This window comes from Psammomys obesus, unplaced genomic scaffold (genome assembly GCF_907164565.1).
Source record: "Psammomys obesus unplaced genomic scaffold, mPsaObe1.curated_primary_1811, whole genome shotgun sequence".
NCBI classification, from domain to species: Eukaryota; Metazoa; Chordata; class Mammalia; order Rodentia; family Muridae; genus Psammomys; species Psammomys obesus.
In genome coordinates, this window is record NW_026590663.1 from 9,541,216 (window position 1) to 9,558,028 (window position 16,813).

The 16,813-nt window shown below is 41.9% G+C and overlaps 2 protein-coding genes across 3 annotated transcripts in view; both read right to left on the reverse strand.

The window, feature by feature from the left end:
* The window catches only part of Copg2 (COPI coat complex subunit gamma 2), a 75,051-nt gene extending 61,258 nt beyond the window's left edge, over positions 1–13,793 (reverse strand). Inside the window, exons 1-6 of one of the 2 annotated variants that reach the window (XM_055608199.1) lie at positions 13,694–13,761; positions 13,103–13,283; positions 12,587–12,639; positions 11,916–11,996; positions 9,091–9,162; positions 2,709–2,788 (exon numbers count right to left, since the gene is read on the reverse strand). In XM_055608199.1, the coding sequence (XP_055464174.1) occupies positions 2,709–2,788; positions 9,091–9,162; positions 11,916–11,996; positions 12,587–12,639; positions 13,103–13,184 (368 nt within the window). In that variant the 5' untranslated portion in view covers positions 13,185–13,283; positions 13,694–13,761. Of the gene's footprint in view, positions 1–2,708; positions 2,789–9,090; positions 9,163–11,915; positions 11,997–12,586; positions 12,640–13,102; positions 13,284–13,693 lie in introns of both variants that reach the window. The other variant, XM_055608200.1, reaches the window with a different exon arrangement.
* Positions 13,794–14,086: 293 nt separating this feature from the next.
* The window catches only part of Tsga13 (testis specific 13), a 16,119-nt gene continuing 13,392 nt past the window's right edge, over positions 14,087–16,813 (reverse strand). The window contains exon 7 of the mRNA XM_055608149.1: positions 14,087–14,256. Coding sequence (XP_055464124.1) covers positions 14,087–14,256 — 170 coding nt within the window. The remainder of the gene's footprint in view (positions 14,257–16,813) is intronic.

Consider the following 16,813-nt stretch of genomic DNA (forward strand, 5'->3'; position numbering starts at 1 on the left):
CTGTGACTCATGGCCCCTTCCTTTATTTTCAAGTCTGTAGCACATCTCTGATGTGCTTGCATCGCATCTCTTAAAATGACACGCTTCTTCTGCATTTTTATAGAGTTATGTTTTAATTATTTTTTGTTTGTGGGTGTGTATATGTGTGTGTGTGATTGGATGGGATGAGGAGGCCAGAAGAGGGTACTGGATCCCTCAGAGCTAGAGTTAGAGGTGGTTGTAAGCTGTCCAATGTTGGTTTCCAACACTGGTTTTGTAACAAGCACGCTTTACTGCTGAGTCATCTCTCTAGCCCTCTACTTTCATTAAGAATGCTTAACCTTTCAAAGGATCACACGAATAAACCAGACTACTCCCATCAGCTTTAACTACCCTCTGCCACTGAATACAACCTACTCATAAATCCTCGGAATTTGGACACGGGCATCGCCACGGGACAATAATTCAGCCTACCTTACCTACTAATCACTTAAGAGCACTAGATGTAAACCCTAACTATATCTAACAAGGCTCAGTATTAAGCACTGAAAGAAATAAACATCACTACTTTAGCTTTAATTGTTTGAGTTCTTAGTGAATCAAAAAATATAACAGAAGTATTTCTGTTTCTTGTCTGTGGCAGACACTAGCTGGCTAATTCAACACTAATTTTCAATCCCTTTTCCCTTGCCTGCCCCTAGTACTTGGACTATACAAGCTAAATATTCACTTTCCTGGCCTCCTAAGGATAGTCATATAACACAGATGTGCCAAATGAAATCTAAAAATTGCCTCGGGAAATGCTACTACACTCCTGATTAAAGACACAGATGGTGCTGGCACCCCTTGGCCCCTTCCCAGTAGCTCTCCTGCTTGAACAGAGACACTGCCAGTAATTCAAGCATCTATTTCACAAGGATGGAGTATATCCAAAAGAATCCAAGTGATACTAGTCCTGCCACCGTCAAATGGTTATAGTCAAATAGTCTATGCCTCCAAAATTATAGTTACATGAGGAGAAATAAATTTTCATCTTATTTCCATCTGCTTTTCTGATATTTCCAATTGAAAGCTTTAATTGAAACTGTACTAAACATAACTAAACATAAATATCTTCCTTCAAAATGTATTTTGTTATATAAAAACTATATTCAGTTAAATTATAATTAATCTCTTAAAAGGCAACTATATTTAAAGTAACAATATATTTTACTATAAATTATATAGATCATTCTAAGATATTTAGAAACTACCAAACATTTAATAAATATTAAACATAATTCCAAGCAGCCAAAGATAAGCTACTATATGATTACTGTACATACTACTGTATTTACCACCATAGTCTTACATACATACATATAAAATAGTTTTTAAAGTCAGACTACACAGAATATACAGACTGAATCCAACTTCCACTTAGCATTATATTTACAAAAGGATTTTTCATATCATTGCAGATTTTTCAAAAATAATCCCCCCAAACTTGAAAGGTTTCCTAGTGTGACTATTACATGCCTAATTAAGTAATTTTAACAATGAGACACACAACAGATAAACAACGCAGAACGTGGTGTTGCTGAGGATGAAGGCTGCTTAAGTACTCTCTAGGAAAACCCTGCCTCCGCGCGCCAGAACCCTAGGTTCTCTTGTAGGAACTTAACGCTGCCCTTTGCTTCTTCGATGATCTGGTGAGTAAATATATTATACTTCATTCTTACATCTTTAATTTACTTATTTTTCTTATTAGTGACAATAACTATCTAAAGATATTTAGATCTTTAGAGTGGTTATTTTGTGAACTACCCCTCAGCATTTTTTTGAAGGATAAAAGTTTTATATGTAAAATGACAACCTTTTGAAATTATTTATTGTAAGTACTAATACCTTATTTCATTAAGCAGTTACTTTTAAGTTTTGCTTATATTCATTTTTATGAACTTTAAAATGTTTTTATGCCTGGTGCGGTGCCATACGCCTGTAATCCCAGCACTCAGGATGCAGAGGCAGGCACATCTCTGTGAGTTCAAGGCCAGCCTGGTCTACAAAGCAAGTTCCAGAACAGCCAAGGCTACAAAGAGAAACCTTGTCTTGAAAAACCAGAAAGGAGAAGAAGAGGAGGAGGAGGAAGAAGAAGAGAAAGAGAAAGAAGAGGGAGAGAAAGAGAAGAAGAAAGAGAAAGAAGATGAAGAAGAAGGAGGAAGAAGTAGTTTTATTTTATGTATATGAGGGGCTTTTTGCCGCTATGATGTGTGTCATGTGTGTGTCTGGTGTCCACAGGGGGCAGAGCAGGGTGTTGGAGGCCTGATAACTAGAGTTACAGATGGCTGTGAACCACAACATGAGTGCTGGGAACTGAACCCAGGTTCTCTGTCATTGCAGCATGTGCTCTTAACGACTTGAGCCATATTTTTGTAACCTCTTAAGAAATAATCCACAACCTTCCTCGTCTGTAACGTTTTCAGCAGGTAGAGATGGCTTGCATAAGATGACAACTATATTTTCGAGAAGAATGATTTGAAACTTAACACTCTTGCAAATTTTTATTGGCAGTCAAAAAAAAACACCAGATCAAGAAAGTGGCAAATACTAGATATGACAACTGTGTTTTGGAAAAGGATGATTTAAGATATACTACTCTCGTAGATTTTTACTGGCAGTGACTAGGAAGAGACTAGCAAGCAGTCCACAGTGGGAAGTCTGCCATCCTAGACTGACGACTCACGTACCTGCTTGTCACAATGATCACATCCTCAGAGATGGTGGCCATTTCCTTGATGGTGAGGTAGCACATTCTCCTCAGTGTTTGCTGAAAATGTATGTACAGATGGTTTCAGATTATTTGTAAAGAACCTTTCAAATCACTTTAAGTAAGACTAGCAAGTATATTAAGAGAGAGATTCTTGGACCATCAAGATGCTCCGTGGGTAAAGGTGCTTTCCACCAAGTTTGACGCCCCGAGTTTAATACCTGGAACCCAAATGGTGAGAACAGAGAATGAAACCCTACAAGTTGTCTATTCACGAAAATAAACATTAGGAACAAATAAGGGGGATGTTCAAAATATCTACCTCCAAAATCCTTTAAAACTCTATGGGAAAAAAATATTCAAAATACTATTTCTTTTTAAAAAATTATTATTATTATTATTAATTTATTCACTTTGTATCCCAGCTATAGCCCCCTCCCTCATCTCCTCCAGGGCCTATCCTCCCTCTTCCCCCTCTATGCCCCTTCCCTAGTCCATTGATAGGGGAGGTCCTCCTGCCCTACTATCTGATCCTAATCTATCAGGTCTCAACAAGACTATCTAGATCCTCTTTCTCTATGGCCTAGTAAGACCACCCCACCAGGGGGAGGTGATCAAACAGCAGGCAACAAAGTTCATGCCTGTGACAGCCCCTGCTCCCCTTACTAAGGAGCTCCCATAGAAACTGAGCTGCCCATGGGCTACATCTGAGCAGGGGGTCTAAGTCCTCTCCATGTATGGTCCTTGGTTGATTCATCAGCCTCTGCAGGCACCCCTGGGTTCAGGTTGTTTGGCTCTGTTGGTCTCCTTGTGGAGCTACTGTCCCCTCCAGGTATTTCTATCTCCCCCTTCTTCCATAAGATTCCCGCTCTTGTCCTGTCTCCTGTCTTCTCCCACTTCCGATATCCAGGCCGTTTGCCCTTCTGAAAGAGGATTAAGCATCTTCCCTAGGGTCCTCCTGTCGTTAAGCTTCTCTGGGACTATAGATCTTATGACATTTATCCTGTATGATATGGCTAATATCCACCTATAAGTGAGGATATACTATGTGTATCTTTCTGCTTCTGGGTTACCGAAAGATGCTCAACCATACAACAAGGACATTTGTTCAATCATGTTCGCAGCAGCTTTATTTATAAAAGCCAGAATCTGGAAATAACCTATATGTCCCTCAACCGAGAAATGGATAAAGAAACTGTGGTATAATTATACAAAGGAATACTACTCAGCAATTAAAAACAAGGAAATCAAAATTTGCAGGCAAATGGAACTACAAAATGCTATTTCTTAAACACAAATACTTGACACACTCAAACCTGAGAAAACATAAAAGCAAAGCCTTAAAAATTCAATCACTCTTCTACAGAGATATTATTTTTTAAACTGATAACGACTTCTCTCAAAAACGTATTTCTAAGATTCTTAACAAATGTGTCTGCAGAGATGTGTTAACTCTGTCTTCCCTTTATGGTAGACTGACTGTAACGGGCCCCCACGGCCTCACAGAGAGCGGCACTACCACACACTGTGGGTGTGGCCTTGTTGGAGGAAGTTTGTCTCCTTCCTGCTACGTGCTGACCTAGATGCAGGGCTCTCAGCTCCTTCTCTGGCATCACACCTACCTGCTGCCATGCTTCTTACCACGATGATAACAGACTAAACCTCTGAACTGTAAGCCAGCTTAACTGTTTTCCTTTGAGATTTGACATGGTCTTGGTGTCTCTCAAAGCAATAAAACCCTAAAACACCCTTTCACTTCATGAATATCAATGTTTCTCCTAAAATGACTACAAAATCAGCTTCCATTTTAAATTATCAAAATTTCCAGATGAACACCAGGATCCAAAGTGAAATGGAAACAATAATAAATGTTCCAGCCCAGATCTCCTCAGCTGCATCTCTGGGTTACTTATAGACCTCAGGCTCCTTTAGTCTGTCCAGCTTCCTTCCAAGCAAGTACCATCAGTGTCTTCTAAGTACAAAAACTCACATAATCAGACTCATTCCAGAACCTAAGCTATAGCGAATCTGCTCAACACCACTGAGCCGAATAAGAAAAGAGAAAAAGAAAATGAAGGTTCTCATTATGATTTAACACAAGGAAGAAATGGAGAGAGGGAAAGAGAGGGAAGGAGGGGAGGGGAAAGAAGGAAGACAAGGAGGCAAGCATACAACAGATCAAAGCCACACAAATACAAAGCTACAATAAGAAAATGGAAACTAGAAATAAAAAATTCCCTTCTATATAAAAGACCTGGGTATACAAAAAAACAGTGGGTATGCAAAAATTAGCCAAAGTAGAAAAAAAAAAGGCTGTTCAAGTTAGTAGTCATAAGGCAATATGGAAATTAGATTGACACTACCTCATGCCCCATAAAATGGCAACACTTTAAAAAACTAACACTACAGAGTATCGGCAAAGATGTATTTTTAACCAGCAAAACACACTTCGTAAATTAAAGACAAAAACGTTAAACAGAAAATGAATCAAACATTTATTTTTTTAAAATAATATTTCACAGAAGAGAAATTTTATATAATTGGGCTTACATCCAGATTATCTGAACTACTATAACTCAATAACAAAAACACAATACAACTTTTTAAGTTGTTTTTTTACAATTAGTTCTTTGAGAATTTCTGACAGTACAGTCACTTCCCAGCTCCCCAGCCCCACCTTCCCTACCTACTCAATTTTATGTCCTTGTTTAATTTTTTAAGCCCAGCCAAGTCCAATTTACACTAAGGCAAAACATTTGAAAACACAGTTCTTAAAAAAAAAAAAAGAATGGCCAATAATCACACAAAAAGGTTGACCCCCAAATTTTACTATGTAGCCATGGTCAAAACACAGAAAAATTCACCAGTCAGGGGTCCTGGCAGTGAAAACAAACACTAATACCCCAAATTTTACTATGTAGCCATGGTCAAAACACAGAAAAATTCACCAGTCAGGGGTCCTGGCAGTGAAAACAAACACTATACCGAAGTATAAACTCCGGATCTCACTGGATGAGAAAGAGCATATAAAAAATACATTCTAAAAAGTATATTCTGTAAGTGCAAGAAAAACTATTCCAGATAGTAATCCAGACATTTATCAAGGAATAAAAAACAGGAAGGAAAAAAAAGTAGTAAGGACAAATTTGAATGAAAAAAAAAAAACCTAAAAAAATTATAAATATATAAAAATACATTTAGAAATATACACACATATATAAAACATGTCTATATTTACATATTCATATATATGGTAGGAGTGTCTAGGATTGTTAAATTTCCCAGAAGCAGGGAAAAGATAAAAATGATTAGATCTTGATAAGTTCATGAAGCAATTTACGGTAACTGCCAAAATGACTGAAAATATTATCCCATAGGTCACTAGTGTTCTTCATTCTGTTGCCTTTCTTTTTCCCCCAGCTCTATTTTAGACCATTTCTATCACTGTCATCAAGTACACTGATTTTCACCCCACTTTTCTCCTTTCTCTCTGGTACCTCTCTAGGCTCTCCCAGCTCTACCCGACCTTCCCTATGCCTGTCATGTGCCTCTGGGAAGCTAGTGTACGGTCCCAGGGTCACCTTGCTCCGTCCCTTCTTCAGACCACAGTCCTGCAATGGGACACATGGAAGCTGGTATGCCATATGCTTTGCTTGGTTCTCTAGAGCTTATGGCAGCTAGGTAAACCCAGGCCTCTACACAGCTGGAACAAAGCAGCAAAGTGGCTCTTCACATCAAAACCAGGAGTAATTTATACAGAATCACTCCTTTTTTCTTTTCCTACCCCCTTTTCCACTTATTTCACCACTGATTTCTAACGCTGCAGCAGTATAGTTAAGAACATAACTAAAGAACACAGTCTGTATGCTTTTGTTCCTTTACAATTACTTGTCTGGTTTTAGCCCATGCAATGTTACTAACTCTGTTGTCTTCCTTTTTTCTCTTTCCTTGCTTCCATCACTCAATGGGTCTCACACCCTGACACAGGCTAGATTTGAACTCACTAGGTAGCAAAAACTGGCCCTAAGTTCTACTCCTCCTGCCTATCCCCCGGTGATCATGGAGGCACACTCCCAGGCCTGGTTTCAGAGGCTCGGGAGCTGGAGTGCAGGCTCTACCATGCGAGTCCAGCACTGGACCAACTGAACAGCTGCCTCACTCATTCTGTTTTCCCCAAATTATTTTTAAAGAGAAAAATTAATCGAAAAAGTCCATGAATCAAAAATCCATGAAGATACTGATAAGGTACAAACCTCTACACAAAACTCTAAGTAATATGAGAATATGTAATTAACCAATATCAAAATGATGGATATCATTATAAATTCAACAGACATTATTTTAAAAAGATTATGAACAATCCTATTTTCATCCTTCCACAAACTCAAGCATGCACATACGCGTGTACACACATATACACACACACCACACACAGCCACGTTCTCTGCTCTTCATCAGAAAAATGCCCCTGCATCTTCAAACTCTCCCCCTAAATGCCCCTAGCCTTCCATCTAATTGAAATTTTTTTTCTCTAAGGACTTCCCTGCAGCTTTCTAAACAGCAACTTTTTCTCACAGCTCCAGATGAGGACGCTGCTCCGCACTGCCTTTTGATCTGTCCACTTCCTTCAACGCCCCTCTTTCCCTACAGTGTTATGGTTTTAAATGCTCTGCCCTTGTGCTACAATACCCGCCATCATGCATGACAACAGGGACTCGTTTTCACTGTCACAGCCTCTATCAGTGACAGCTACCACTCCAGACTCCAACAACCCTGTTCATTCTATCATCACTTATAACCCATTTGCTAACCCCAACTGGCCTAACACCAGGTACTGTTGGCAAAATCAGTTCCACATACAGCCTTGCCTGACTTTCAGTAACAAGTCTCTGAGCTCTACTCTAACAACTTAAAATTCCACCTTTTCTAGTCTAACTCCTGAAGGAAAACACCTAAGCCCACAATACTCAGAGTGGCTCTGACTCTCTGTTTGAACCCTGAATTGTTGGTGTAGGAAGTGGCTGAAAGCTAGGAACTTGAAACTGCTTCTCTGTTTGGACTGAAGAATCAAGGATTGTTGTCTACATCACTAAACAGCAGTTATTTAAATAGTCACTTGCAAAAACCTATAGAAGATAGAGCTTTAGGTAAATAGGCAGTTGTTGCCAGAGTACATTTTAACAAAAATTAAGTTGTTAAAACTTAACATGTTGGAAATAACTTGTTTAGGAGGCCAACAAGATGGTTCAGCAGGTAAAGGTCTGAATCCAATTACCAGGACCTTCACTAGGAGAGAACTGAGTCCTACAAATTGTCCTCTGGACTCCACACAGGCATCAAGGCATGCTTGTACATCACACACGTACACATGGAAATCTTTTCTTAAAAGAAAATGATGAGTTTAACAAGACAGCTGAAAGCCTGGGGAGGAACCAGAGATCTAACTGCTGTTAAACCAGAAAGCTTTTGCCATGGCCATGTGGCCACAAAACTGGGGGAGCATATCCTGCAGAAAGTTTAATTACAAAACAAATTCAAGCCATACCCCTGGAGGACTTGACTGGCACGGAGAGAATCTGAAAACTGAGGCAGGGACAGATGGGCAGATTCTAATCACGGTACCTGAAACCCAAATTCTGCCAAGCATCTTTTGTCAATACAAGTAATCTTTCATCCGAGGGGACTGCTCTCCCTCTGACTGAGCGTATGGGGAGGTGTCCCTTAATGTAACTGTCTTATAGGAGTCTGTTGATCTTCCTGAAGAACTACTCCTAAAATCCTTCATTACCTAGACATATGGACAGACGCAAACCCCAGAGAGTCCTGGGACTCGGACACAAAATGTAGCCTGTGCTGATATACAGTATGTATGAAACCAATTTCACCCATATATGCTAACAGAAAGCTAAGAAACATGTGTCACAGAATACGGCCTGCTGTGTGCTTCTGATTTAAACCTGGGCTGAGAAGAAATGTCCCACCCTGAGAAAACAGAAAGATACACTCCAAGTGTGAAGTGACCTAGGGTGATGAGAGGCAGCGACAGGGGCAATGGCAGGCTTGCTGTGTCCCCACTGCAAGTGCCAACTGCCAACCCCAGGACAGAAAACAAGCCCACTAAAAACACGGCTAGGAACCAACGATGTGGGCCTTTTCCCCAGTGACCTCAAGAACAGCTTTATGCTATACACTTTAATTCAGCCACAGTCACATAGTGCTTAAAAAGCATTTTTAAGTTTGAGAAAAGCAAATGGTCTTAAAGTAATTTTAAGCATTTCAAGCAACCCTCTTTAGTTTGGAACAATCTAAGTTCCCTGGGAAAAACAAACCCATGTTTTCATCTTAGAAGAGTGAAAACTTACATCATTAGACTGAAACAAGCGAGTCATTGCGAAGAAGGCTTCTGTGGCTTCCACAGTTCCAAAGTGTTCACCCTATGTAAAATTTAAAACAACTTTTAAAACTAAAAAATACAGATATTACGGATTTTCTCTTTATTTCTCAAAAAAATCACTTGCATTAGGAGGAAGTCTCTTTATAAACATTCTGCCTCTCAGCATCTTTTCTACTTTCAATTTAGAAACCTGCAGGGGATAAAAACCTCTCAGAGCCATTTAGAGACTTTTATTTAAAATAATTCACAATAGCATACCACACTTAGAAGTTCTGGAATTTCAGTCTACATTTTTAACAGACATGGCTCATATTTCCTTTAAGCTATTAGAAGACAAAATATGATAGCAAGTAGAAAATTTTTTAAGTAGAATTTCTAATCAGCATTACATGACAAAGTCACAAAACCTAAAAGCAGGGCTCACACACCTTGTACAATTCCACAATCACATGCCCCGTACAGGACAGGCATCACAGATACAAAATGGGAAAGGACTGCTTGTGAGGAATCCTAGGATAGACGGCAAAGCCGGGTTCAATCCAAAACAGAAGGACCTTTGATGTGAATCAGGTTTCTTCAACGACCTTGTCAAATACAGTCCCCTTCAGCAAGCCTCGGAAGCACAGCGTTGTTCACTCTGTGCACTCCCAGGCACGCCGAAGCTGCCCATCCGGCAGGACATGCTGGAACACAGCGCTTCTGCTCACACATGCCCTCAAATGCTACCATCCTTACGCTCAGTTCTTTCATTCAAGCAATCCTATATAGCATATGGGCTCAATTTCCTTGCAGAGTTCAGATTTTACAGAAAATATAAGGCGTCTTACATCCATTTGCCATGGGTATAAGAATTTTGATTACAAAAGGTCTCAAGTTTAGGATGAGGAAGAAAGTATAGCAAGAGTTTTTAACTATTTAAATCAATGTCCAACTTGCTTATCAGCAAGAGAACGTTCTTACTGTGAAACCTACCAAAGACCCAGAAGCCTGTGAGATTCTTCATATTGGAAAAATCTTGTTATAACTTTTTGACTTACAACTCAGAGTATGTGGCTCTGTCAAATTCTAGTAGAAATTTTGAAGTGGTCCCACCCCCCCCTTCTCATAATGCTCTACCAAGAACCAGGGAAGGAGATAAAATGAACGCTCCCAAACCTTTTCACATGGCCAAGTTTATGCTGTACTTGACAATCTCCTATTCCAGAAAATTGTCTCAACATGAGTTGTTCCAAGAAAGAGGTATTGGCCAACTCTGACTTTGACTGCTTTGAATCAACTCTGACTACTCCAAATTCTGCTGACACAATGGAATTAGCCACTTTTGACACAATACAACATATGCTATAAATAGTTATGTCAAACTGATTTTGGCTTAAACATTCTAATGCACCACAGTTATGCTGTTCAGGAACAGACATGTCTTTTTTAAAAATCACATGATTGTTTCTCGTCTTGATTTGCAAACAACAAGATTTTGTTAAAACTCTAGATTAGGTCTTTAGTTATAAAACAACATGATACATATATATTAAAAAAAAAAAAACCTTAAGGACTGATGAGATGGCTCAGTGGATAATGACACTTGTCACCAAGCCTGACAACTTGAGTTCAATCCCCAGGTCCTACATGATAAAAAGAGAGAACTGACCTCTATACGCACTTGATGCAAGCACACACAAAGTTAGTAAGTAAGGTTTACTTAGCGTTTAAGCTGCTAAGTGTAACAGATTAACATTATATATAAATAACTTAGGCACGTAATGTATTTACAGGTATGTATATAAATACCTATAGAGATATATATTGTCTACAAAATAAAATCCTATTTTCTAAGATTCTAAATGTTTTTGAGATGGTATTTACAGTTTGAGGCAAAAATAAAAAAATTAGTATCAATAATAGAACACAGAATTTAAAATAGGTTTTTTTAGCTTTGTCTTCTGTAACTCCAGTGCCTGGAATTGTACATAAAACACAGCAGGTAGGAGATAAAATTTGCTGAGTTACAAAAAGCAAGTATTTCTAAATACAAACCATGTGCTTAGCACTATAATGATTTACAGCCACTATTTTCATTTAAGTATAATGCTTAAAAAATTGGTATATAATCCTCATTTACAGCATCGCAGTGAGGCACATAATGGTTAGATTACTTCTCCAGAATCATATGACATTATTAGTATGATGATACTAATATAAAACTTAAACATAAGACAAAATTTTCAACATATCACTGTTGTGCCAAACAAATAAGCAAACAAAATACTTGCAATCTGTCTATTTGCAAGGGATCTAAAGTACATGTAGGTGAATCTGAGGCACTGGCACAGCACCTACGAGCGCTTGGTACTCTTACAGAGGACACAGAGTTGATTCCCAGCACCCACAAGGTAGCTCACAGCCCTCTGTCACTATCGTCTCAGGAGACATGATGCCCTCTGCTGACCTCTATGAACACCAGGCACACACACGAATGCAGGTAAAACACTTATAAACAAGTCAGTCCTCAGAAAACTAAAAATAAACACATGCGATTAGCATGTTCTAAGTAGGATTTGTTGAATTCAAATCAACATATCTATTGGAATGTACGTGGTTAGCTGGTTTAACATCTCATGAATTTAAGAAGTTATAGTCCTTGTATTAAAGGGCTTTTACACATTATTGATCTAACCAAAACTGTGGCTTTTACATGCTTTCCTTTCTTAAACAAGCCTACTTTTCAGTAAGTACTTTGCTGTAGGTTACATATTTCTATCCTAACACACAAATCTAAGGAAAGCAGAAGTTTACCTGGTTGAGTAAGTAAAGAATCTTTGTCAATATATGCAAGCATCTTCTTGGATTGATGGGAGTTTCATTGAATAGGCGTGCCTACAGAAATATGTAAAACAGTATGCTACAGATGATGTATTTTCTATCACAGAGGACAGCAAATTCATCTTTTATAACATTAACAACACGTTACTACGGTATCAAATAACGTCAGTTGTCCATGCTCTCAGCTATTATGGTATACAACAAATTCCTGGATGTGGTGTGCTTTCCTGTCTACCCTAGGTTGATGACTTCAACTTGAGACTTTCCTGGAATCTGTCTCCATGTGAACACTATGAGCTTACTGTCTGTAAGTCCTTCCAACAGCCCCAATCCACCTCTTCTGATAGTTCATAAAACTCCCTGGCACAAGACAGAGTCTGTATGTCCACACATTTCTATAGCTCCAGACTCTCCTCTCCTCTCTGCACTTGGCTACACTCCTTTGTTACTTTTAATATATAAATAAATAAAAACTGAATATCTTTCTAGCTTTATCAACTGTGGGAAAGAGTGATTTGCAGACTGTCAGGCTGATCTGCGCTCTCCATTCTTCTTTCGGATATCCTGACTTTAGTATCACCGAGGTTCTTTGCCCATCATTCTCAAACTGAATCGACAAGGCACTGTATATATCCAAGCCATACCTCCTGCAAGACAGCACTCTTCTCCAAATGCTGGAAAGGATTGGAACCACTACCTATAGTACGAGAGAAAGAGAAGGTCTTCAGCAGCTGTCCTACAAAGACTTTTCTCCAGAAAGATATTGCATGCTTGGGGAATCTCACCTAAACACAATGATCCCTTGGAAGTCACAAGGACAACCATTACTAATATGCAAATAAGTTGGATGAAGTAATTCTGATTCTGGTACAAATTCTGTCAGCGGCAAACGGAGAGACCTTGGACTTCTCTGGATATAGGAACCCTGTCCGAAATGAGCTTTCATTCCCTACGTCCCCTCCCCCAGCCCATGGATGTTAACAAATGTGTCGCTCCCACCACCACCAAGAGTAATGAGATGACAGGACACCATGGATTTCCCTAGAAGCAAGCCCTGTTTTATGTGTTCCACACATTGACTGAAGCGGAAAGGGACAGTTTCGCAGAGAATCACAAATGTAAAGAGGCCATGCAGGATGAGGCCATGAAGGTCCACTAACCCAACCTTCCACCACACTTGTGAGAGCAGCTACCACTGAAGAGCTGAAGATTTTTATTTTTTTTTTTGAAGAGGCTTGGCATCTTCCCCACTTGCACTGCCACAGACAGGTATCAACACGCAAGTCACTTCTGGATGCCTGCGCATTCAATGAGCTGTGTCCCACCGGGCAGTCTTAACCCCTGGGAACAGGAGAATCAAGGCCCTTCAGAGTCCACGAACACGCAACCCTGGCCCGGTCGACCCCAGCCCACACAACGGGGGTGCTCGCCCTGGGGCCTAAACCCACCAGCAACCCGACTACGGACACATGCGCGCGCACTCCTCGCCCCCCGACGGGGCCCCACGCAGGGCTGGCTCTGAGGGGCTCGGCCGGGGGGCGGGCGCGGGGGGCGGGGACGCGCCGGGGCGGAGCCGCCGAGCGCTCCAGGCGACTGCCGGCCCGAGCACGCGGCCTGAGGGGAGGCCCCGGCGCCGGGGGAGGGGCTTCGGGGAGACCCCGCCGCGGCGGCCGCCCCGGGAGCAGGCGGCTGCGAGCGAGGGAAGGGGGACCCCTGCGCCTGAGGGTGGGCGTCCGGAGCGCCGCGCGTACCAGACTCCTCGTCCTTCTTGTCGAATTTTTTAATCATCTTGGACGGCTTCCCAGCGCCCAGACCCACCGCAACCGTCCCAGGCGCCGCAGCCGGCGAGCGGAAGACGCTGCAGGAAGGCCGGCCCTGCGCCCTCACGCCGATTGGGCCGACGGGCCGTCACTCGGGGCCAGGGCCCGCCCCCTCGCCCGGCCTCGCCCTCTAGGGATGCAGGAACGCCCTCTGCTCCGCCCACGGCCGCACGGGGGCGGGGCCGGGCTCTGCGCCGAGGCTCGCCCCGCCTTCCAGCCTCTGCAGCACGACCTCGAGGCGGCAAGCGTGGAACTTTATTTGGTTGGTGACTGCTCGGGTCCCGCTCAGTTCTCGGAGGGGAGGGGGACTGGGGAGGGTTGTCTTTACGTTGTGACAGTGGCGTTTTTGACGATCCACTGTGGGGCCCTTCCGTAGCGGAAGACGCTCTCTCCTGGCACAGCTCTGGAGGGCTTCTGTTCCAGCAGCTTTGAAAATGTCAGTGGCTCCCGGAGCGCTGGTGAAGTTGATGTCTCATCCTGGGACTTATCGGAAACTACGACAAAACACAGGGCACACTGAATGTGGATCTCTGAAAGCCGCTCTAACTCCTACCGAGAATGGGACTGCCATTCCGGACCTCTTAAGATTGCGTCTCACTCTTTTCACGTGACCTTGTCTGCAGCCGTGTTGACTTAACACTAAAGTAATCGAAGGGACACACTCACATTCACGTGCCTCAAATGTTTTCTTGTATTTTTGTCCTCGCCTCAGAGTAAGAATAACACGCTTTTTTTGTACCTTTGGCATCGATGGCGTCCCATTTCTGGACATTCCAGCTTCACCTGTTCTTAGGGCGTTGCCTATTTTAAGACCTTAACTACAGTCCTCTGTTCAGGGTGTGGCTTGCCTCTTGGGCAACCTCCTAACCAATCTTCGTAACTTTTACCAGTCAGTCTGTCTCTCTCGCACACACACCGTGGGCATCATCTGGGAGACAGAGATGTGAGCCGGGAAACAGAGCCAACTAGTAACCTGCCCTGGCAGATTGGTCATTGTTGAGGAAATGCACCAAAACTGTCAGGTTTCCGTACAAAAGTAACCTGCTCATATTCATTTGGAGGGAAACTGCAGTCACGTAAATCTCACTACAACTGCAGACTGATACACTGTACTTTATAGTTTGTCTAGCTCATCTTGCTAAGGACAGGACTCTAGCTAAGTTCGAGAAAGTGTTACCTGGGTTAGACTACATATCCTAAAGAAAACTTTCAAGGTAGACTTAGTAGCACAAGCCCCTAATCCCAGGACTCAGGAGGCAGAGGCAGGCAGATCTCTGAGTTCAAGGCCAGTCTGGTCTACAGAGTGAGTTTTGGGATAGCCAGGGCTACACAGAGAAACCTTAAGTCTCAACAAACCAAAACAGAAAAAGAAAAATTGTCCCACTATGTACAGATTTTAAGCCGAACAGTGCGCCTAACCCTTAATAATGTCACTTAATATTTCACTCCATCCTGATTAAAAGCACTATGCTAAGGGCTGGAGAGATGGCTCAGGGCTCAAGACAACTTACGGTTCTGGGAGAAAACTTGGGTTCAATTCCCAGCACCCACATGGTAGTTGGCAACTATCGGTGACTCTAGTTCGAGGTCATCTGATGCCCTTTCTTCTGCTCTCTGTGAGCACCAAGCACGTAAGTGGTTCATGGATATGCACAGAGGCAGAGCACATAACACGAAATGACGAAATGTAATTTAAAATTGTATGCTATGCTAATGGTTAGCGCCGTCTCAGTTCAACCCATACCCATCAAGTGGAATTTCTCATGAAAGAAATAGATGTTTCCTCTTGTATATTCTGGGGCTGAATATAAAATGGCTTTGGAGTTTCCTTTACTCCCTCGGGCCAAAGTCATTGGGAGTTAGGTAGGACAGGGTCCTGAAACTTTGCAGTTTCCAGAAACAACTCGTGAGGGACGTCTGTAAAAGAGCAGAGGAACCGAGGGTGGCATGAGGCTGCACAACCGCTTCTTCAGCTCTTTTCTACACTGATCCAGTTATTTGGTTGGTTGGTTGGTTGGTTTTTCCTTAGAACAGATTGGTTTTAAGTATATAGGGAATCAAGGAGAAAGGTAGGTAGGGGTTACGACGGAGGGGTGGCAAACTGGTGAAGGTGGAACCAGGAAGTTTAACGGGGCCAGTGAGAAGGTGCTTCAGTATATCTACATCTAGAAAATTACTGCGTTATCCTAAAGCAATGGCTGGTGAGGTCTGAAGGCACATCAGTTGCGTGTCTATATACAGTTGTGCATTTAACACTCTGAAACCCTCTGGTGAGTCCCAGCTACATAGTGGGAAAACTAAAGCCCGTATTTATAGAATTTACCAGGCTCTTCCGGTCTGCACTGCCTTTGCCTTGGATGTCGGTTAAGAGTCTAACAGAGGCCCCTCATGAATGTTACTAAAGGAGAGACAATGCATGAGCCTTCTATGTCTTCTTCGGTACATCCTGTCCCAAGCATCCTCTCACCCTTACCTCAGAGAGACCTAGGGGCCTCTGAGACGCACATAACTCTTTGTTGGTGTTGTTTCAAGACAGGGTCTTACAATGTAGTCTGGCTGTCCTGAAACTACTATGTGAATCAGGTTGGCCTCAAACTAATGGGCTCTGCCTGCCTCTGTCTCTCGAGTGCTGGGATTAAAGACATGAGCCACCACATTCAGCTTGCGATGTACACACTTAACCTTTAGCCCCTTAAAGCAACTTTCCAAAAAGTATGAAATGCGTACATCTGGATTGCTTTAGGTTGTGCACAGATAAACATTTCAATCTATATGTACCTAAATATCAAACTCATGTTGTCATCAATTATAGTATTATTTAGTTTGAGAGGTTTTTTAATGTTTGAAAATACATCATGGCAAAAGCTTTGACAGTGGTAGATGATAAAGTACAAATAAGAGACCAAAAAGATTAAAAATTAGCAGCTATTAGTTAAGGCCTGAACTATGTGGGTGGAGAAGTCTAGTAATGCCCTGAGGGGAAGGACAGCCTTACTGCATTCTTTCCCCACCTACTAGAGATAGCAGTTGCTAGGAAACTGGCCCATCCCT